The sequence below is a fragment of the Takifugu flavidus genome, chromosome 15 (genome assembly GCF_003711565.1).
Source record: "Takifugu flavidus isolate HTHZ2018 chromosome 15, ASM371156v2, whole genome shotgun sequence".
In the NCBI taxonomy this organism is placed as follows: Eukaryota; Metazoa; Chordata; class Actinopteri; order Tetraodontiformes; family Tetraodontidae; genus Takifugu; species Takifugu flavidus.
In genome coordinates, this window is record NC_079534.1 from 3,087,740 (window position 1) to 3,110,792 (window position 23,053).

General features: G+C 44.2%; 2 protein-coding genes and 1 long non-coding RNA gene across 6 annotated transcripts; 2 read left to right on the plus strand and 1 right to left on the minus strand.

Moving 5' to 3' along the window:
* Positions 1-939: 939 nt before the first annotated feature.
* LOC130538952 (uncharacterized) lies at positions 940-5,678 on the minus strand. The gene is made up of 3 exons (XR_008954006.1): positions 4,930-5,678; positions 4,752-4,819; positions 940-2,790 (listed from the first exon to the last, which is right to left on the minus strand). It is a non-coding gene; the product is annotated as an uncharacterized LOC130538952 (long non-coding RNA).
* Positions 2,983-15,873, plus strand: xirp1 (xin actin binding repeat containing 1). 4 transcript variants are annotated; one of them, XM_057057004.1, is made up of 9 exons: positions 2,983-3,560; positions 3,963-4,108; positions 4,250-4,298; positions 4,371-4,664; positions 5,115-5,193; positions 8,042-8,193; positions 8,327-8,368; positions 8,874-13,289; positions 13,723-13,919. In XM_057057004.1, the coding sequence occupies exons 2-9, from the start codon at positions 3,984-3,986 to the stop codon at positions 13,723-13,725; spliced, it is 5,160 nt and encodes a 1,719-aa protein (XP_056912984.1). In that variant the 5' UTR covers positions 2,983-3,560; positions 3,963-3,983; the 3' UTR covers positions 13,726-13,919. The 4 variants fall into 4 exon arrangements, with proteins under 4 accessions (XP_056912984.1, XP_056912981.1, XP_056912982.1 ...); XM_057057001.1 differs by having other exon boundaries at positions 2,989-3,560; positions 8,874-15,873; XM_057057002.1 differs by lacking the exons at positions 2,983-3,560; positions 3,963-4,108; positions 4,250-4,298; positions 4,371-4,664; positions 5,115-5,193 and adding an exon at positions 6,011-6,229 and having other exon boundaries at positions 8,874-15,873.
* A 274-nt stretch (positions 15,874-16,147) lies between these two features.
* Positions 16,148-19,353, plus strand: LOC130538973 (uncharacterized). The gene is made up of 3 exons (XM_057057038.1): positions 16,148-16,265; positions 16,453-18,341; positions 19,331-19,353. Exons 1-3 carry the CDS (start codon positions 16,156-16,158, stop codon positions 19,351-19,353), a joined length of 2,022 nt encoding a protein of 673 aa, XP_056913018.1. The 5' UTR covers positions 16,148-16,155.
* The last annotated feature ends 3,700 nt before the right edge of the window (positions 19,354-23,053 follow it).

Here is a 23,053-nt window from a genome sequence, read left to right on the forward strand (position 1 = left end):
GAGCGTGCGATGAGCCAGAGTGACCCACTTTGACTAATGCATGTGTGCGTTTCTGTCCCGCTGGCCTGCAGGGACAATCACTAGAGGAATCCGTAGAAACCTGCAGTGAAACACTGCATAAAGAACAAAAAAAAAAATTGTGGATCCACTCAGATTCTGAGTCACTTCCTATTAATGCCTGATCAAACCAGCACATGAGCCCAAACGGCTATTATTAGCACAATCACAAGCGTCCATCCAAAAATACATCTGTCTGACTGGGCTTTCCTGTTTCAGATTGTCTCACACACACACACACACACACACACACACACACAGGGTGTGATTCTATCCTGGTCAGGAGGTTAATTTTGGAGGAAAAGTAACAATCTGAGTCAGTGAACATGGTAATGTGGGTGATTCTGCCTCCGATCGCCCTGAACTGAGAAGGGTGGCTAAAACCTCCGCTCTGCTCCAGTCCAGAGTCCACGTTACGTAACTTATAGTTAGCCTACATCCGTGACAACCCCTCAGGTTGCTGCCACTGGCTCTGGGGGCTCCGTCAGCGATGGCCGACACACGGCGATGTGCTGACAGAGTCTGTGAGAGCTGCAGTCATCAGGGACCATCCTCGTGTCTTCAGTCTCTGCCACGACCCTTTTTTCCAAAGCCTCCGTCGCGACAGGAAGTAGCTGGTAGTACTGGGCCGTCTGCCATGACTCTCTGTTTGTGTAACCGTGTTAAGATGACAAATGGGAACAAATGCCGCCTGGCTTCCGTGGCAACGGAATCAGACAAACAGTGAAACAAGTGCAGCTCAAGCATGAATTAACTTCCTCACTGTAATGCAATGGAGAATACTCTTTCTCTTCTCTCTCTATTTATCCATCTATCTCTCTGGTGCATGAACACAAGGTGGCTGCACAACCGCTGATGTCATATTTTGATAGTCATCTCCATGGTCGCCGGGGCAAATATAGCACGGCAGTGTCTATTTTAGAGAATGGAAAAAGGAAATGCAGTGAATCATGATTGCCTTCATCATCATCACCATCCTCGTCCTCCTCCTCCTCCTCATCATCATATCTTATCTCAGACATCATTTTTTGGATATTGGTTCTTACGGGACACAGGCGGCTCAGCTGGTGTTTCCTAAGAACGGGAAAATCTGATCAAATATTTAACTCATAGATAGATGTGAAGTTCAAGGGCGCCACACTCGCTTCGTGATGGATCCCTGCCGTGCGCCCTGGTGCAGGCAGATGACTCCAAGATTCGTGGGAGCGATTTGTTTTCCCAAAACCAGCAGCATAATTGGGGGACGGTGATGCTACAAATGTCACGGAGTCCAGAGAGAGAGTGTAGCGTCTGGAGGTTGATGGTGTGCTGGGAAAAAAGCTGAAAGTTATAGTTACAAAGCAAGTTGAGAGCCATCTGGTGGCCGGCAGCAGTAAAGCAAGACGCTGAACCCGCCTCCATTATTTTAGGACAAAATGTCCCAGCCCATCATTTTATTCTGGTGCAACAGGAAGAATCAAAGAGTCATTTTACATGTTTACTGGTGAAAAGAGCAGAAACTGATGTTACTTTAATATAAACAATAAGAAATATATTTACTTGGGTTGAGGCGCCTAATAAAGGCTCTGTCATGCAAGATTCTGGGAGGATACGGAGCAAAGTAATGATCATCTGGTTTAATGGGAATTCAACAGAAAATCCCAAAATAAAACCATCAGCTTGTGCATGAGGAGGAGTTTCCATCTCTTCTGCTTAACAAACAAACACATTCTGTCATTCTTTCCATCTTTCTGTGTGTCGTTATCAGATATATTTCCGCAGTAAAAGACCAGCATTTCCACATGAGATGAGCAGCAGCACCGTCTGGGTTACACAACAGCATTTTTTTTTGAACCATAACTGATCTTATCTATGGCTCTCTGTGAGCGATGCAGGCTGGAACACACCAGCAGCTGTATGATCGGGGCTGTCGTCCCTCCTCAACAATGAAGTTCTTGTCCACATTAGCTACCGAGCTGACCAGGACTCACAAACGTGTGTGTTAAAATAATGACACTATTGCCAGGCAAGGGGGGGAGGAAACGTGTCTGACTTGCAGAAACAGGATGAAGCCCACATCTCTCCTGGTGTCTAATTCAAGAGTGTGCGTGTGGAAGAGCTGTGCTCTCGTGTGTTGTGCTTCCCTGTCGGACCTGCAGGGGGAGCTCGCGTGTCCTCGCAGCTCCGGTAAGGCTGCTGCTGCTGGCCCTCACATGTGGCTCCATGTGAGGTTTCTGCAGGGGCACACAGCAGCGGCGGCAGGAAGGAGTCCTGCTCCGTTCTCAGCTGATCGGGTCAGCACCGATTGTTCTGTGACGACGAGTGGGTGAGGCTGTCTGGCTCCCCCACCCCCACCCCCACCGTCCTTTTCATGTTCAATCGCTGATTTCCTCCCGTCTTTCTATACCTCTGGGGCCAAACACACATCACAGCTGTCAAAACAACAGCTCTCCGGGTGTGTTCATCTGTAACCGGCCATGTATTCGTGTGCATGTGCAAATTTATGAAGGAATTAACTCTCTAAAAATGATGTGCGTCCCATACAGCCGCACCAAATGGTTTAAATGGAGGGGGGAAAATAAAGATTTCCCAATCCGACCAACATTTGAAATGCCGTTTCACCACGCAGATCCGTCTGTGGAGCGTGTGTCTCTGATGCCATCTCCTGGCTGTTAAATCCCCTCCACAAATGTCACGTTTTCCTGATGCATTTCCTCCGCTGGAGGTCGACAGAAATGCTCCCAACGAGTCCACCTTTCCAGACAAAGAGTGTTCATTTTAGGATAATATAAGCTAAAGCTTCAAAGCACTGGCATCAAGTCCAATCAGCTGATAATAAAAAAAGGGCCAGTTGGCATCTGAACTTCAGCTTTTCTGCTTTTATCTTCTCCTTTTTCTGTCTTCATTCAGTTTTACATCGACATCTGACCGGTGACATCGCTTCTGAAAGCACAGTTGGGTCGAATCGTATCGCCACCCTCTGATTTCCAGCAGGCTGTAATCATCAACAGGACATGAGCGCCGCAGCTTTTGCAGCAGATGCCGCATCAGCATATTTGTGTTCCCCACTGGCACAAAAGCAGCACGTGGAGTAAATTTGAGAAAAGGCCATTAAAGCTGAATAACTGTGGCCACGGTGAACTGTCTGTGGCTCTGGGAGCTGCAACAGGAGGAATTTCATCTGACTGTGGCAGCTGCCAGAGCCCTCACAGGTCTGGTTTCTCTGTGCTCATTAAATGCACCCCCTGCTGTCATCACCTCCATGGGCGTCTAAACGCCACATGAAATACATGCATTTATGGCGACACGCCTCTCGGTTTAAGGTAGATCTGGCCAGGAAGTAAACCTGGCCAGTAAGGAATCAGGTGATGTCTCCATAGGAGATTTCATATCAGAGGCGGAATCACAAGGTGTTTGAGGACTTTGGCCGCCACTAATTGCTGTGTCTTGTGAGAGATCCTCCTAAACCACAAGTCAGCCACAAGGAAGGAGATGTGCAGGTGACTTCTGCTTTGGCTCTACTGGTATGAGACACATTTTCTATTATTTAACAGACATAGAAGCTTGTATATAATGCAGGGCTGGAATGCAATGAGAGTATGCAAACAGAACTCAGATGTTCCAAGGGTGACTAAATGTAGATGTAAATTTGTCAGAATTTTGGTTTTCTGCATTTTAAAATGAGCATTAGCCTCAAATTAGCTAAAAGAGGGAATGCAAAATGGGCTCAGGCAGACTATCACAAACCTCAGGATTCTGAATTCAGAAGCTTTAACTGGGTCACATGACTCAAAGCAAGGTCAATTTTTTTAAAATTATAATCACATTTACGTTGATGCTCCGGCTCTGTTGGATGGCGTTCATAATTAACGGACTCAGAATGTTCGAGTGAGTTCATGATTAAGAGAATATTTGTTCATTTATAGCTGCTGTAAAGAAAGACTGAAATGGAGGGGTTTGGACTCAGGAGGACCCAGTCTCTTTGGGGTGTCTCTGACTGTCCGGGGAGGTCAAAGGTCATGCCAGAGCCCAACCGCTGGGACAGAAAATCAGTGCTTCAGCTGGTGCAACAGTACGTTCGACATCATGACAAATTCTTTGATGTTTCTTCTTCTCTTCCGTTCATGAATAAATGTTGTGCTGGCACAATTCTGCTTTTTCAAAAACCTGTGACGGTTAATTGATGATAAAACATGTCTCTTCATTAACCCAGTTACCAGGGCTTTGGCAACGTCAGCAGCGCTGAACCGCCCAAACTCCAGGTAGCGACAGGCTTCCCTTTTATGTGTAGCAGCAGCAACAATCAGCATTAAAAGCTCACTGGGTGGTTTCAGGTGTCAGAAAGCTTTGTGGATGCTCGAGTGAAGAAGGGGGGCAGTAAGGAGAATGTTCCCCTGTCGGGATCCGGACGGAGCTTGAGCCTGTACAGGAGCCGCTCCATGGACTCCCTCCCTCAGAAGGAGCACATCAGCACCAAAGCTCTGTGTGCCCTGTTTGAGTCCAAGGCCAGCCAACAGGCAAGCCTCAACAGAGGCCCTCCACTGCACTCAACAGCTGCTACTGCATGGAAGGCGAGAGGAGAGCGCCCCCTGCAGGACCGCGGTGGTCACAACAACCCTGCCACTCAGGTTAGTACATATTTTACGAGGCCACAACACAACGACCAGATTTTATGACACTAATTATGATTCCTGCATGCATAAGTAAATTCTTACCTGGAGCAAAGAAGAACAATCCAGTCATGTGTGGTGCTTGCGTCATTACGTAATCCCCAAACAAGAGCCTGCAAGTGTGAAGAAAAACCTCAGTTTACACAAAGAATAGTTCACACGTTCCATTTAATTTAGCACAAAGTCAGGGCTTATCATTTGTAATTTTGGCATCTCCAATTACCTGAATGTGCACCAAATCTTGATCAAGCCGGCTGTATTGCTCTCTTCTAGGTTTTGCTCCTTAAAAGACAGCACGAAAAAGTTGTTGCTATTTGTCTCATCCAACATCATCCACATTCAAATAATAGGGAAAAAAAGCAGTGTTTCAATTAAAATATTTTCTAAATGTGTTTTTCTCCCCCACAGAGGCTGACCCAGATGGACGTAGGAAAGGTTGTGAATGGGTCCCCATATTCCAATGACAAAGCAGGGAGATACTCGCACGGTGAGCGGCGGTGCTATATTTCACGTCTGTAGTCACAGAGAGCTGAAGGAGCAGGCAGGGGTGGGAGAGGAGCCAGGGCTCCCGCAGAAGCCTGAGGTCACTGTTGTATTCCGGGGCCACGCCGGTCATCCTCGTCTCAAACATCGAAAACATGTTTTTTATGTCCTTGATCTTTGAGAAGGTTTATTTGTTCCAAACTTTTCTCGGAATAAAGCAACCGAGCCGGGGGGGGGGGGTTTCAAGCGCATACAGAGAAACAGAAAAACAAGTGAATAATGTCTCCAACAGTCCAAGTGTTTCCACGAACATCCCAGCAGGTTTGTATCTGTATGCCAGCGAGCTTTGTGGCTGGAGATCACAGCTAAATTAAGACAGTTGCAACACATGCTTAAGATTGGGAACGGGGCTGTCGATGACAGCGCTGACTCTGACACAGGCCTTGGCCCCGTCAGCTACGGCTCTCTGTGTCCTGAAACCGATATGGCTCCGGCGTAACGTGGTTTCCTCTTTGACACCATGATGCTTCTAGCATGAGTGAGCCAAACAGACATGCCAGTGGACATCTAATCCGGAGTTTCATGACACTATTGTAAAATCAAGTAGTTATACATGAGTTGGAAATCCCTCAAGTCCATTTAAAAAAAATAGGCCCTCTATCCCCTATACACACACACACACAAACATATATACATATATATATATATATGTATATATGTTGTGTACCAGTTGATGAACTGACACACATACTGAAGGTCCCACCCAGCGCCTGTTATAGCGAGTGACAATGTATCTGTGGGAATGGGAGGTGGACGGGTGCCCCACTGACTAACAGTGGTGATTGACTCAGCCGTGGAGCACAGCCGCCAGCCCACCCTCCCAAAATAGCCAAAATCCTCCACTGGGGCAGCGTCCTCCGATAAAAATCAGCTGTCACCGAGGCCACAGGAGTAGAGAGAGTGACAGTGAACGGAGAGGCAGCCTGAACGCACGCCACAGCAGAGGAGATAGGACAGACACAGCACCGGATGGTATTTATGTGAGTAAAATCTTATCCAGCAGGTGGATATAGATGCAAATATGTCGCTAGTAACTGAAATACTGAAGCCGATCTGTGTCAGTGATGGTTTTGCATGCGATTGTGTGTCAAAAACCAGTTTCAATGATTTAAAAGGCTGTGTTTAATCTTCTGCCAAGACGTGCTGAGAGGATTAAACAGGGACATTTTGGCTGTCCTAATTTATAGACGACTCCTCTTTGTGGGTGAAGGTCATAATGTGTTGACGGCATCTTCATTAACTTTTAAGTGGCTATCATTTTTCAGCCATTTATCCCCTGAGAGTTCTGGAATGTGTGGTCAGGCAACAGAAACGCTCTTTCTTTCAGTTCCTAACATCAGACGAAACAAAAAAACCCAACAGTTTATTTACCACGTCAAGAATAAGGAGACTAAGAGACTCTTAGTGTAACATGCGGAGGGGCCTGGCCAGCGGTTTCCATGTCTGCAGCCCTGTTTGGATGGTTTTCATTACTGTCTGTGAATGTGGCCACAGCCACCAACAGCTGATGGAGAAGGTGGTGGAGGTAGTGGTGAAGAACAAATACCAACTGCATTTCTGGACCATTTGTACAGCTGCCAGCGGCCCCAACCCCCCCACATGACTGCTCCCCTAATAGCTCCTCTTCATTGGTGAACAATGAGCCCAGATCAAAGGGATGTCAGTGAACATAGCACCAAATGAAATCTAAAGAGCCATAAAGCTTAAAGCAACAAGTCAGTTGAAGTTCTACATTGTTATATCAACTGACGCTTTAGCCGCCGGGCTGAAAGTATTAATATAGTATTAATTCTATACTATGAGGACATCTGGGGCTGTTTACTGTCATTTTACAGATTTCTTTTTTGAATTATTCTTTTTATTTGTGTGGTTTGAAGCTCCAAAAGTGTTTTAAGGACCTTGAAATTCCCCACTGACAACCCCTCGCAAGATTAGCATTTTCAGTTGAATTTAAGCAGCGTTCTGGTGTGACACAGGCATGCGTCAGGGGTCATGAAGTTGACCTCTCAGTGTAGCTGTTGAGTACTTTGACAGGACATGCACGGTACGCTTCGCCTCATTCTCCCTGCTCATCCAGCCCTGAAAATGCTTTAATTCCTGGCTCGTGAGAGGCGCCAGCTTGCTGGTCCGTCCTTTTGTGCTGTGAGGGCTTAGTGTGTGAAAAGAGGAGGTGCGTTCGTTAGTTACGGCTGGATGGAGACACGCTGTGCTTTTGACCCCTCGCTGGATTTGTTGTTGAAATCCTGATAATTAGTCAGAAAAAAATAAATAAATAGAAACGACAAAACCAGTAAGAATGCTAATGGTCACAGCTGCCATTTGATGCTTGTCATTTCGTTTTACAGAGCGAATCAGCTACAGGTGCCTTTGCACTGTCACATTCCTTTGGTCAGGTGTCGACAGTTTCACGACAGACTGCTCACAGTAAACAATGAGCAAGCGCTGCGTGCCACTCCAGCTGATCAAGCAGTTGCTGTTATTTTTATTTATCTCGTTTTGCTTTGGCCTGTCGGAATTCGGGGCGGCGAGGCAGCCAGACAGGAAGCCTGCTGCGTTACCGGGATCAAAACCGTCGTAAATTTCAGGATCAGTCTGGACCTCACTTGAAATACATCACCCTGCCGGCCTTCTGGTAGATTAAATAGTTTCCACGGGTTCGACAGCAACGGTGACACCGTTAATTCCACGATCACTATTAATACACGCACAGTTCTAATTAAAGAGTCACTGGCCTAGCGGTATTCCTTTCATTTCCCTCTCAGATATAATACTGGAATTACTGTCTTTTGCAGATTATAGATACAGTTCACTGGTGACTAAGGGGGACACCCCAGCGAGACAAAGCCGAGAGAGGATATCTACTTCCTCGTCAGTGAGAGAAAGATCAGCTCTTTATCTGTCAAGAGCAGCCGCTATCGACTTCCCGGGAAGCTCAGCACAACCGGTGAGTTCCTGAAATGCTTCTCATTCTCCCTCACACGCGGGGGTCAAGAGCCATGACCCATAAGCACCTCTGCCTGCTGAAAATAACCTGCTCTAATGCCCATACCCCACTGATGTATGTGTATTTTCTACAGGAAGTAATTGGGACACCAAAAACAAAGCCAAAAGTCCGTAAGGTACTGGAAAGTTATTCCTTTGGTTTCTGTGTGCATAACGTGCGTGCTGTGTGTGACTCACCCTTAACTGGTTTGGCTTAAAAACACGCTGTCGATTTCAACGTGATGCTTGCGCAACACAATGCTCTCCTGTGATTTAATCATAAGAAAAACATTATCTTATCTTAAATTACAGTCCTGACTGAGTATGAGGGGATCAAAACGGCTGTTTGCCAGTCGCAATAATATATTTTCCAACCGGAAATCAGCAGGGTGGCAGTTTTCTTTCACCCCGCTCAGTTCTAGTCCACGGGAAGCCAGAATGTGCTGTTTGCTCACTAACTGCGATGAAGTGTTTTGTTAACCCTGGTGTGAAAGAAGATGGTTTGCTGTGAAACTCATCAAGTCCGCCTTAAAAGGTAAAGTAGCATCACTCGCGAATCTGCATGTCTTTCCTATAGTAACCAGTAACATTTGTTAGTACTGTAATCTTGACTTTTTTCCTCCCATCTGTCTTTTATTTAAGATGGCGGAAGCCTCCAGAATCACAGTTTCACATTCACCTTACGACGAAGAGGATTTGCCTCCTCCCCCGCCTCCTCTCGTACCACCCAGACCCCTCGATTACGAGGGGCCAGAGCTCAGCACTCCCCCTCCTCCCCCACCTAAAGAAACCTTCACTGCCTTCTGCCAGCAGAGGCAGAAGAGTGAGCTTAAGAGGCTCTTTAAACACATCCACCCAGATCTACGGGCGCACCTTGACGATGCCGTGGATGACGATATAATCAAGGCGGTGCAGCCAGATGGTGCTCAGGCAGCAGATGCAGCCTATCAGGGTGAAGTGCAGTCGATGAAGTGGATCTTTGAGAACTGGAATCTGGACAATATTGGGGAACCCCATGAAACCAAGAAGCTGCTGTATGATGAAGAGCTGAAAGGCGGAGATGTCAGAGGCACCTCATCTAAGTTTGAACACGTTGAGAATGCCCAACAAAGGTCTACTGAGAGACAGGCTTCTGTAAGAGGGGATGTGAGGACCTCAATGTGGCTGTTTGAGACTCAACCCTTAGATGCTCTTAACCTTTTAAACAGAGAAGAAGGTGAAATGGTGGAAGCGGTGCTGAAAGAACCCATCCAGCCAGGGGATGTTCGAGGGACTCGGCAGCTTTTTGAGTCCAGGCCGCTGAGCGACCTGGGGCGCTGTGGCTCCATAGAGGACCACAGCGTTCTCAAACTCAGGTCTGAGCTTCAAGAGCAAAAAGGAGACATCCAGAAGACTCTAAAGGTCTTTCAGTCAGAACCCCGCTGTGCCATCAGGGACAACAGCGGAAACATCCATGAGATTAAATCCATCTGCAGGGAGGAGATCAATGGCAGCAACTTCAACACTGCACGCTGGCTGTTTGAAACCCAACCTCTGGATCTGATTCATGAGGAAACATCTGGGGTGAAGATCATTCGAGGTATTTCTCTGGAAGAGGCAAACAGAGGAGGAGTTGACCAAAAGAGGTGGATGTTTGAAACTCAGTCGTTTGACGCGATACAAGAGGACGTGGGAGCTGACAAGTTTGAGGGCACGATGGCCGAATGCGCTGAAGAAGCTGATGTTGTCAACAAAAGGAGGCTTTTTGAAATGCAACCATTGGCAGCACTGAAAGGAGACTCTACACAAGAGCCTTTAGAAAAGGAGGAAATTATTGGAGGAGATGTGAAGACGTCTTTGTGGCTGTTTGAAACTCAACCGATGGAAACCCTGAAAGATAACTATGAAGTTGGGCATCTGAAGAAAATAACCCTTTCGGCAGATGAACAGGGAGAAGTGAAAGGCAAAAAACAAATATTTGAGAGCTGCCACACTGAAAAGAACACCTCATTTCAGCAGGACAAGATCGAGAAGGGTGACGTTAAGGGATTCAAACACCTTTTTGAAACAATTCCTCTCAGCAAACTTGCTCATGTTAATGAGGAATTGGTAGAAATGGAAAAGGTTGATGCGGCAAATATAAGGTGTGAGACGACACCTTTATATGTCATTAAGGACTGCTCTGGAAATCTCCACAGGGTCACAACTGTCAGTCGGGAAGAATTCATTAAAGAAAAATTCCAAAACTATAGATGGATGTTTGAAACCAGGCCACTGGATGAGCTGACTGAGGGAAAAGACAGTGTTGAGATTATCAAAGGAATCACCAGACAGGAGCAGGAAACTGGTGATGTGAGGATGGCAAAGTGGCTTTTTGAAACCCAGACGATAGCTGGAATCCAGGCCAAGTTCAACCAGAGAGACGATAATGCCTCTGAGGTGGAGAAAGGTGATGTCAAGACCAGGAAATGGTTATTTGAGACAAAACCAATGAAGATTTTGCACGACAAAACTGAAAAACCAAATGATAATGAGCCCCCTAAAGGTGCTGATGTCAAATCAGTTACTTGGCTGTTTGAATCACAGCCCTTTGACTCCATAAGAGATGGTGAAGAGCACAGTTTGAAGTTGTGCAACACCATAGAGGGTTCTGTCACATCAGAGGTCGACTTTCAAACCGCGAAACACCTTTTTGAAACAGAAAGTCTGGACAGGATAAGAAAGGATGCAAATTCTGAGCGTGACGTGAGACTTGTCAGTAGAGTCAACTTTCAATCTGGAGACGTGTCACGGGTCAGAGAACTTTTTGAGTCTCAGTCGCTGGATGAAATAGGATCTGAAATGGAGACGCCATCATCTGATGAACAAAACGGAGAGGAGCGGGTCGAAAAGGGCTCGGTGCATAAATTTACATGGATGTTTGAGAACTGTCCTATGAACCTAATCAACAAGGACAAAAATGAAGGAGACATTCAGGAGATCTGTGTTATAGAGAGTGGCGACGTTCAGAGCAAAAAGTTTATATTTGAAACCTCTTCACTAGACAGCATCCATGACCGACCCCTGGACGAGAAGTTGATAACTGTAGAACAGCCTGTGAGCAACGTGGATGTTAAGTCCAGCACCATGATGTTTGAGTCCCTGCCGTTGTACGCTATCAGAGACAAAGAAGGACAGTTTCACGAGGTTACGACTGTGAAAAAGGAGGAGGTACTGAGCCACGACGTAAGAGAAGCTCGTTGGATGTTTGAAACCAAACCGCTTGATGCCATCAAGGCAGAGAATGAAGTTTATGTGATCCGAGCTGTCACCCAAGAAGACATCAAGAAAGGAGACGTGCAATCTGCAAGATGGAAATTTGAGACACAACCATTAGATTCCCTTACCAGCCGGGATGAGCCCCCTGTCAGGGTTATGGAAGACATTGGAAGCACTAGCGTGCAGGTCAATAAGGAGAAATTTGAATCAAATCAGTGCAGCAAGTTTGTACGAATGGTTAGCGTCACTGATGTCCAGCACGGCGATGTCAGGACCTCCACGTGGCTCTTTGAAAACCAAAGCATTGACAGTCTAAAAGGTGATTCTCAGGAAGAGAGTCCTGTTAAAACAGTCCACAGAGAAGATAGCCAGAAGGGGGACGTAAAACGCTGCACTTGGCTGTTTGAGTCGCAGCCACTGGATAAGATCAAGGAGTCAGAGGACACTTTGGTCCAAGGTAGTGAGGAAGCAATACCAAAAGCTGACGTGAAGTGCACCACTTGGCTCTTTGAGACAACTCCTTTAGATAAAATCACTGCTCATACCGTCGCTGACACCCTTTACGATCTGTGCCAGCTGGGTTTTATTCACTCAAGTGGCATCATAATAGAAGCGAATGAGAGCAGAAATGTAAACATGGCAAAATATCAGTTTGATAGCAACAACGGTGTCCAAATCCAGAAGGATGAGCTTGTTGGTGGAAACATTGTTAATATAATGCTGCAACTATTAATCAAACCAACCCTGAAGCCCCAAATAAGTCTTCTTAGAGAAGGAGAGAAGGGCAAGATCAACACTACAGTGGTAGAACTGCCGGTTTACCAGTCAACGGCAACCGTTAACTTAGAGAGCGATCAAAGAGTACAAAATATTGTTCAGATGATCAATGACTTGCTAATTCAAGACAGTATGACAACAGGAATCATAATGCAAGAGACAACCGGAGGGCAAGCTGAGATGTCAGTGTATTCGCTCATTTGTAATTCTGAAACAAAAACTGAGAGTTATGTTCGAGAAAGGGGAGATGTGAAGTCCACAATCGGAAATCTGTTAGCTACTGCTAATATTCAGAAGAGTGTAGCGTCCTGCAAAGTAGATGAAAATGAGAAAGGTAACGTAAACTTGTTCAAGACTTGCATTGAGAAAGGAGATCTTAAAAGTATTCATACGTCATCGGCAGATGAAGTTGACAGCCTTCTGGCCCAGGAGCAGATTGAAATAGTTCATGGTGACGTGAAGGAAGCAAAGAGAAGTCTCTGCCAGCAGAAGGAGCAGGTGGAGCGCACCATTTCTGATGTCTTGCCAGGAAATGTAAAGAGCACTAAGAAGGTTTTTTCATCTGAGGCTTCTTTTAGTGTTGAAAACTGTGTTCCAAAGGAAGAAATTATTCCTGGAGATGTGCTCTCAGCAAAGCAACAACTCGCAGTCCAGCCACCCCTTAAGGTAGAGAAAGAGGACATAGTGGCCGGGGACATCAAGGCAATGATGGAGTCGCTTGAACGTGCAAAACAGCAGAGCATGTATGTGGAGCGAGAGATCATTAAACCTGGAACTATCTATGACATGGATTTGTCGGCAGACGCTCCTGAGGGGAACGAAAGCCAGACACAAAAGGAAGTCATCATATCTGGAGATGTGAAAGCAGCTAAAAGATCTCTTGAAATAGCTAAGCAGCAGAGCATGCATGTGGAGCGGGACGTTATTGTCCCCGGAAAAATATACAACTTGAACATCATGGCTCAAGAGGAAAGCCCCTCAGCTGCGACGCAGCCGTCATTGTCTCCTTCTTCAAGACAACAGCCAATCAAGACTATCCCAAAGGTCAGTGATGCAGAGAAAGATGAGGGCAGCCCTGTTTCCTTTGAGACATGTCAACAAAGTGCAGTTCTAGGCAATTATTGTACACCAGGATCACTGCTGCCTTTTGTAAATTATGAATGTAATGGCCAGACTGCAGAGGATGAGGCAGAAGAAATTATCAGAGGAGATGTGAAGGCAGCTATTAGGTCTCTGCAAAGTGCAGCAACAGAGCACAAGCTCTTAGATAAAGAAGATATTGTTAGGGGTAACGTCCAGATGGCTCTGCAGTCTCTTGAGAGGTCTAGTGTAAATGTAACCAAAGGAGACTATAAAGCTGCAATGATATACAGAAATTCAGGCAGGGCTTGTTCAGAAAGGAGCAAGACTATTCACAAGCAGTGTGTTGTGGTGTCTATGCCGCCATCTGACACAAAACTGTCTCCTTCAATTTCAGTAACCTGTGAGGGACAACCGCCCATTACAACACAGAATTCCCCATCAAATGCTGTAACAAATGGAAATGCTAAATCATCCACCAGTGAGACCCAGACTGCACCACCACCACCTCCACCATTCTCCCAAAAGACTTGTGAGAAACTGCAGAAACCAGCCCTGGCACCAAAGCCACAATGGATAAAATCAGTTTCAGAACAACCAAACATTTTGCTGCCTTCATCCCCTGAAGTTGCTCACCCCAGTCAAGCAAACACAAAACAAAGCAAACACTTTCCAGCACCATTTGCAGGTAAAACACAATCTGGAGATGGAACAAATGTAGAATTCTTTCACCAAATGCACCAACAAAACTGGAATGATAAAATGGTGCAATATTCAAATGGAAAAAGTGAATGTGTGTCAGCTCTTTTGACCTCTCAAAAAATCAATATAGAAGAAACTGCACCATCTACCCTAAGCAAATCGGATGTCAATGTCAATGAGAGGGAAATGGAGAAGAACGTAATAGAGAAAATCAACGCAGCTGAGGAGATAAAGACGTGCATGAAACATTACGCAAATGCTGGTCAGCACGAGATGAACACAAGCTTGCGGGCGACACTACAGCACTTTGAAAGAAACAAAAGTGAGACAAAACAGGAAAAACCAGCCCCTTTGCTCTCCAAGAAGGTAAAAGTAATAAATGATGTTAAAAAGAATAAGCAGACCAATGAAACATGTGCTCATCCCAGCAAGGAGAAGAGCTCTGAAGACACCCTGCAACTATGCTGCACGCACCAAGAGAGTGAAAATCCACCAAAGCTTGAGGAAAAAGTCATCTTGAGACAGAAGAAAGGAAAGGAGACTGAAGATGAAAGACGACAGAGGCTTTCTGTTCACAAGGAGGAAATCATGAAAGGGAACGTGAAGGCAGCCATGGAAATCTTTGAAAATTTGAGGAAAAGAGAAGAACTCAAAGGAATCTTGTCTCAAGTGCAGGAAATAGAGGGAGAGACCAGCAGTACAGGTGTCACCTCATCAAGGACATTATATGTCCCCGATTGGATGGTCACTTCAAGCAGAAATGTGAAGAAGAGTAAAATGGAAGAAAAGAAAGTGGAAGCAGAGACACGGGATGATGACCTTGAAAGCATCTCCTCGGTTGAGACCGCGTTTGAAGATCTGGAAAAGGCCAGCAAGGAAATCCTGAACCTGAAGGAGCAAACATTAGCAAAACTTCTTGACATTGAGGATGCAATTAAAAAGGCTTTATACTCCGTCTCCAGTCTGAAATCTGAGGCGGATATCGCAGGTTTGTCAGGACTCTTTGATGAATCTTTGAAATCGGAACAAAACCTTCAACCTTCAAGCAACATCAGGAAAATAAGCATTGGGTCCAGCAAAGCCAAACCAGACCAGCCCAAAGAGACGATGGAAGTAAACGCTGCTAAAGTTTCAGACTTGCGGGAAGTGCCCAAAAAGCCACTTGTGAGACAGTCTTCTCAGTCCTCCCCTTCATTCATCTCCATTCACTCAGCTGCCAGAAGGCCCGCTGAACAAACAAAACCACCCATGTCAACGTTTAAGCCAACAGCTGACGACTGTCCTCCCAGCTGCAACAGCCCGGCACAGCGAAACATCAGTGTGCTGGAAGTGAAAACTGCTCCAGAGGAACCTGAAGGGATCATCGGGACAAAGACCGTCAGGGAAACATACGAGGAGACCGATGGCTTTGGCAATGTCTTCTTGTCCTCTGTGACCTCCACGGTTTTCACCAAACATTCTGACACAAAATCCTCTGCTCTGTTTGACATTGACGGAAACCCCACCAGATATGCTGCCACTGCGTCCCCATTAATAAAAAGATCCGGTCGCCCTTTTGAAGACGAAGTGGCGAACACCTCCAACGATAAAGGGATGGTGTTTGTATCGTTCAGCCAACCGAAGGAAAAGCGCTAAAGCAGTCGAAGTGCATTTCACACTCCTTTAGTTTGTGTATATTACAATGTGTTTTGAGGGAAAGATTTTGTTGGTCGTATCACTGAATGGTATTTAATTGAATAGGAATTGTCTTCTAGATTTTATACTGCATCAAGATATGAAAAAGCTAAACATTGAATTGATATTGTTCACTTGTGTAAATTGTCAAATAAATAACAGTTTTAAAATATACAGAGTCCTGATTATTTTATATTACCTCGAAGAACCAATCTAAAGTAGGGCTGTTTTAAAGCAATTACTGCTTTTTTTCTGTATAAGTAACATGTTCTTTCCCCCGATTCATTCAATAATAAAGCTCAGTCAGGTAAAGGTGCATACTCAAATAGGCTATTACTGTATTGTTTTTTAAAGCATGTGAAATTTGGTTTCTTAATGTCTGGGAAAAGCTTTTTTTTTAAATAAAAATAATGTCTATACTTTATCGCCGTAGTTCCAGTTACCTGAAAGGGAAATGTGCTCTGCCTGCCTGACCCCCGTCTATCCAATGGAAAAAATGTTGGCAAATAAACTTATTCTGCACAACAACTGTTTCTGCTGTAAAACCTGTAAGAAGAAGCTCAGGTGAGACATGTTTCACAGTAAAAACATACGAATGAATCTTAATCAATACGACCATTTGTTCCAATTTTAAAAAAAACTCTTAAGGTGTTCTGATTATTCAAATTATTCACAGAATTTGATCAAGCACAAAGGTTGTGGTTGTGAGTCAAGGAATTTTTGTCCAATGTTTTATTTTGCTCCTTTACAGCCTACACAACTATTCCTCCATCTATGGAGAATTTTACTGCACTTTGCACTATAAACAACTTTTTAAAGGAAAAGGGAATTATGATGGATTTGGAAACAAGCTGCAAAAAGACCAGCAGCATCAGAAAAACAGAGGCATCGATGAGCCAGATGCGTCCAGTGCAATGATGACGAAATGCTACTTAAACATGTCTGACCGTTCACGGGAGCCTTCTTTCTTTATTCCGAAGTCGTCTGTAAGAGAGGTAGGGAACACCAACAGTGTTGATGTTCAACAAAAGCTAAAAAAAAACTGGCCTCCAGAGAAGAATATTAGGTTTGAGTCAGTCCAGCAGCAAACATGTGGGAAAACTAGGATGTCTGAGAGCTTACCAGGCAATAATCAGTTCAGCATCATTCCCAATGAAGAGATAAAAAACAGAGTCAAAACACTATCAAGTTCCTTCACCAGAGGGGACCAGGAACGACCCAAGATGGCACAATCTGACCTGAGAGCTGAGAAGATTCTCTCAAAGGAAATGAGAAGAAGTGATCCAGCCAAAACAGTGCTGAACCCTCCGATGTCATCTAAGGAAAATGTGGTTAGTAGCACAATCAGAACACTGCAACAGAAACACGAGGCACCCCTGCCCAAAACAAACTACAATCCAGCTCCAAACAGGTTGAATACTGATCCACACAGAGGTAGGAAATCTGTGCGGTTTGCTCAAAGTCTCATTGGTTCTCAAACTGAAATGTCGACTCAAGCGGGAGGTAAAGCTGAGGAACAGAAATCAGGCTCAGATCAAACTGACAAGAAATCCAGTGAATTAAAAGATGTCAGTGACAAAAGTAATTCTTATCCCCCATCATGTGAGTCCAGGAAGGAACAAGTCAGTTCAGGAAGGAAAAATGAGGTGTATCTTGAAATTCATGAATATGAAAGCAAAAATAACCCAGACCTTAACCCTAACACGAACCTGAACCCGAAGTCTAGCCTAGAGTCCGACATTAGACTGGAGTCCTCACAGCCTGATGGGATGGCAACGGATAAAGTCATTAAAACGTTTGAGACATCGACTGAAAAGGTTGTCAACAAGCAAGAACTATCTGAGGGAACACAAGTGATGCCCAAAGACTCTGTAAACACATCTGACTCAGAAAATCTTGCAGAACACAAGAATGGAGAAGAGCCTGGTGATGATAAGAATAAAAACAAAACAGAAAATGACCAAGAAAACAGTCAGAAGAAGATGAAAGCAAAGACAAATTCTCTAAAGAGTTCTACCAATCAGGCTGAAAAGACAAAGGGAAAACTGGGATCTTGGCCAACCGGCAAGAATCCTTTGTCAAAACTCTTCACATCAGGGGGGACTGAAAAAACGAATAAAAATGAACCAAAGGAAGCCAGGAAACAAGACATCAAATCAGGCCTATTAGGAAGACTGTTTCAGTCTTCCTCAGAGAAAGCTGAAGACACCACTAAATCAACAGAAAAAAATGACAAACAGCCGGCCATTGTCAGAAATACAGACGAGGCCAAGGACATTAGGGAAAAAGAGATGGAAGATGACAAGTCTGACTTTCCACCTTCTGAACTCAAAGTGGATACAGAGAAACACACACAGTCTGCTGGAGCTAAAACAACAGAAAATGACAAAACTAAGTCTGTAGGAACAGCTGCTCAACCATCTGACCTGATCCAAGATTCAACAACTGAAACAAAAGATGACACGACGGCTGTAGAACAGGATCAAAAGCCAGGGGTGCAAAACCACCAGACTGATCCTTCACGATCACCAAGTCAAAAATCAGAGGAGAAAATTACTCCCCCTAAACCAGAGAGTGATGAAGTCGTGGCGGAGATCTTAAATGATGATATCCTTAACGCCAACAGCGGTTTGGCCTCAGGTGATCAATCGTTCACTCAGACCAAAACTGTAGAAGCTGTCTCCAGTCCACAGCTGCTCAATCCATCAGGGATTGGTCCTTCATGTCAACCAAGTCAAGAATTGGATGAGTTATTCAATCCCCCTAAACCAGAGAGTGATGAAGTCGTGGCGGAGATCTTAAATGATGATATCCTTAACGCCGGTGGTCGTTTGGCCTCAGGTGATCGATTGTCAATGCAGGTCGAAACTGTGGAAGCTGGCTCAAGTCCACAATGGCTCAATCCATCAGGGATTGGTCCTTCATGTCAACCAAGTCAAGAATTGGATGAGTTATTCAATCCCCCTAAACCAGAGAGTGATGGACTTGTGGCTGAGATCTTTAATGCTGATATCCTTGACGCCAACAGCGGTTTGGCCTCAGGTGATCAATCGTTCACTCAGACCAAAACTGTAGAAGCTGTCTCCAGTCCACAGCTGCTCAATCCATCAGGTGTCGATCTTTCACAACCACCGAGTCAAGAATCAGAGACAATCAATCCCCCTACACCAGAGAGTGATGAAGTTGTGGCTGAGGACTTTCATGATGATATCTTTAATGTCAACAGTGGTTTGTCCTCAGGTGATCACTTGTCCACTGAGATCAAACCTCTAGAAGCTGGCACAAGTCTGCAGCTGCTCAATCCATCAGGTGTTGAAGGTCTAGATCTGTTCAGTGGAGAACATCCTGATCACAGCCATGAGGAGGTCTCTGACCTTTTTGGCGAGGGAGCTCCTATGACTGCAGCAAATGTGTTCTCCTCCTCCCTGACCTTGTCTGGAGCCACTTCTATTTGTGACCAGCTTGACTCTCAACAGGCTGCAGGCGAAGCGATACTCAACATGAACGGTCAACTTCCCGTCCCCGATTCAAGTCAAATTGAGCCTCAAACCTCTGGTACAAACATCGAGACAAAACCAGACTATGCCGATATGGACATATTTGCTTCAAACGATATTCTGTTCTTTCAGTCGCCAACTGTTGCCACGGCTGAAGGAAAAAGAGCCGATACGTCTACAAACTCTTCATCTGTCTTTGGTGATAACATATTTGGTGACGGCTTAGACGTATTCATGTCAATGCCGCCGAATACGGGTACTGAAAACTCAATGAACCAGTTGCTTGGAGCAGCGGCGTCTTCCATGCCAGCTCCTTTGGTGCAGACAGATCTTTTCTCTGGTGACATCTTTGCATCAGAAGAGCCATTGCTGCATGCATCTCAAGCAAGTGATGGGAATTTATTCGTAGACAATTTTCTAACTTCTGACATTTCCGGGCCAGCAGCACCAAGTGATGTCACTAATAACAGCTGGATGGATGATTTACTCGGTTAGATAAGAGATAATGTTCAAAACGTTACTGTTGGTAAAACAAAAAAAAAGCCCTGATGGGATGATAACATTGTGATTTATTTTCGATATGATTTTTATTAATTTCACCAAAGAAAATCACTTATATCACACTACATAAACTCAGTGTATTTCAGATCAACAGGGGCAGAATCGACATGCATCAAAATGCACAAATCTTTATCCAAACCCCTCTGTAAGAATGATGGAATTTTGCTGGTGTGCCATTCAGCTGCAAATGTATTACATGACATGGAAGAATTTACCTTCAGAAGGAAAGTTGATGATGCACTGCATGCTGAGCTTATTAGGATTTTACAGGAGTGAGAAAAGAATCATAGATGGGTACAATGAAAGATGGTCTGCATGTTGCTCAGACAAAACTGTAAATATTCCCAAATTAAAGTTATGTTCGCATTAAGGTCATTGTGAGCACTGAGGCTATTTTGTGGGATGAGCCCTTAAAATTGATCAATGAATAAATGTTGAAAAAAATGTGTTTTTGTATTCTTTATTGATATACAGTATGAAGCACAAATACGGACTGGATACCAATTCTTGCTCTAGAACTAAATTTGATGAGTTTGTCTGGTGATAACCCCAAGTGCCCCCTAACCCTGTCATACATTTCCATTTTTTCCCCTAGAGTATTCTACTGTCTCTCATTTTCCTCTTTTTCTCTTCACCATTATAAAAGTATGATTTGCAGCATTAAGGGTGTAAGCTTAATTTAGTTTAAATGAGCAGAGTGGAGAAGATTGCGTTTGGCAACCTCCTCAATTCGCCAATGTCATACCAAGGCAGATGAATTTACCTCCCTCTTGGAAGCTGGGAACAAAATTCAAAAAAATTGTCCATCTCGGTTGGTACATCATGAACTTTTCCAGACAGGTATGAGACAATCTTTAATATGAAATTTGGGAAGGCGAGTGACTGAAGCTAAACCTGACAATGCAGAGGGACAGGAGAGATAAAAGTAAGGATAAAAGTACAGATCAAAGCTTTATTTTTTTTAAAAATATATCTAGTAAAGGTGTCAGTATTGTAAAGACAGGTATTAAAGTACAGGAGACAAACTGAGAGGCAACTAGTTAAGCGAAGACAGACATGTCAAAGACAAATCAAAACAGTGAAGACATCGACCCGAAAGAATTGGAGTCGGCTCCAAAGATGATCAGGAATCAGCCAGAGGAGACAGAATCTGTCTTTGAGATCACTGAAAGGAGACATGAACTTCAGGAGACATCTTGGGAAGCTCAATATAAAGACTTGCAGGAGAGGTTTTCAGAGGTGTCCACCAGAGAGCAATTCTGGCAGGCAAAAGTGAAAGAATTAGATCATAAAAATATAGTACTTTGTAACCAGTACCGAAGACTTGAGGAAAAAATGACACAGCTTGAAAACCAACCAGTCACCACAAAAGGCTGTGACTTAAGTGTGCACAGTGTGGTGGAAGGCAATCAACTGATGGCCAGTAAATGTGAAGGCAGTAATTCAACAATCCAGCAGCTGGTGTCTCAGAACCAGACATTGATCAATAGTAAAGAAACCAACGACAGAGCACTCCAGGAACTATTAAACCATAACAAAGAGCTCCAGGATTTCATTAATAAACTTTCTGCAACAGTCAGTGAGCTGGTGCATGCCAATAATCACCTAGAGGACAAAAATAGAGCTATAAAGCAGAAATATGAGAAGTTGGAGGCAGATGTTCAACAGCTGGAGGAAAAATGTAAAAAGCAGGTGATGATTATTAATCGGTCTTTGACACAAGTCAGATGTCTGGGGAAGAGCAATGAAGAAGTGACAAAGAGATATGAAATCTCAAAGACAGAAGTCCACCAGCTAAAGAAGTTGAATAATAAGCTGGCAACAACTAGTGAAAACTCTGGGGAAACAGTCAAAGTATTACACAAAAAGAATCAGGAACTAGTGAATAAGTGTAATACCTCTGAGACACAAGTTCAAAAACTGAAAGAAATATGTCGGAATCTTGTTATGCTGGTTCAACAGTCTGACGTGCAAATCAAGCAACTAAAGAACAGCAATAATGAAATGGCTTTTAAATATGAAATGTCTCAGAAAGAGCTCCAGCAGCTCAAGAAAGCAAATAAAGAGCTGGCAATGACAACTGAAAACTTTGTGGAACGATTCAAATTACTGCACAAAATCAGTCAAGAGCTAGATAAGAAGTTTGAAACCTCTCAGACACAAGTTGGACAGATGGAAGAAAAATGTCAGAGTCTTGAGATGATGATTGAAGACTTTGAGACTTTTGTCAAGGAACAGAAGAACAGCAACGAAGAGATGGCTGCAAAATTTGAAGCCTCTAACACTGAAATCCAGCAACTAAAGGAAATCATTAAAGATCTGAGAACAAATACCAAAACATCTGGGGCAAGAGGTGAAATACTGCGCAAAAGTAGCCAAAAACCAATCAGGAAGTGTGAAACATCTAATACACAACTTCTGCAGCTGGAAACTGAAAGCCAGAAGCCTCCTATGGCAGTCGAAAAGTCCAAGACACAAGTCCAGCAACTGAACGCAAAAGTGGAGAAGAGGCTAGTGTTGAAAAGAATAAAATGATAACAGAATATGACTAAGAAAACAGCCTTGCAAATCTCCGTTAGGGGGAGGTCCCTGCAATGGTGAGGCGCATCAACATCCCCGGTCTGAAGAAAATAGCTTAAATGCCCTACAGTGGGAAGGTGCCTATGGACTACAGATCCCTCTTGGTAATTCTGAAAATTTTTAAGAAAGTGTGGGACCAAGGAAAAATTCCAGATTCTTGGAAACCTTCAGTTATAATCAATACTAAATCCAAAGATTGGATGGAATCCCTCTAATTATAGACATAGAGCCCACAGAGCAGTAAGGAAAAACAGTGGAGACAATGGTAACGGAGAGGATAATGTACTTTCTAGGAAGTACAGTTATCACTCTTCCGATTAGAATCGGATGTTTCATAGGGGGAGAAACAAGATGAATGCTGTCCTGTGTTTAGAAACAAATTAAAAGAGTGGAGACAAATAACTAAATGTGTATCACGTTTATTTGTCTGGAAGGCCAGTAGACATGTATAGGGACTGCACGCGCAATGGTATACAAGTGTGGCTAGAATATTTGGGAGTAGGATTTGATGAAAAGCTTGCACTAAAATGCACTAAAAGCAACTAATCTTCCCAGGGTCGAAATTCCGAGCCAAGAGCAATTATACCAGGGTAAGTCTGTGCATGTGTATGCTTTTAATTTAACACAATTTTGTTGTGACAGCTGGCATCTGTTGTTGCCAAGTGTTAGAAAAATAATTAAAAAATTTATGAATGGATTTTAATGGAATTTTTA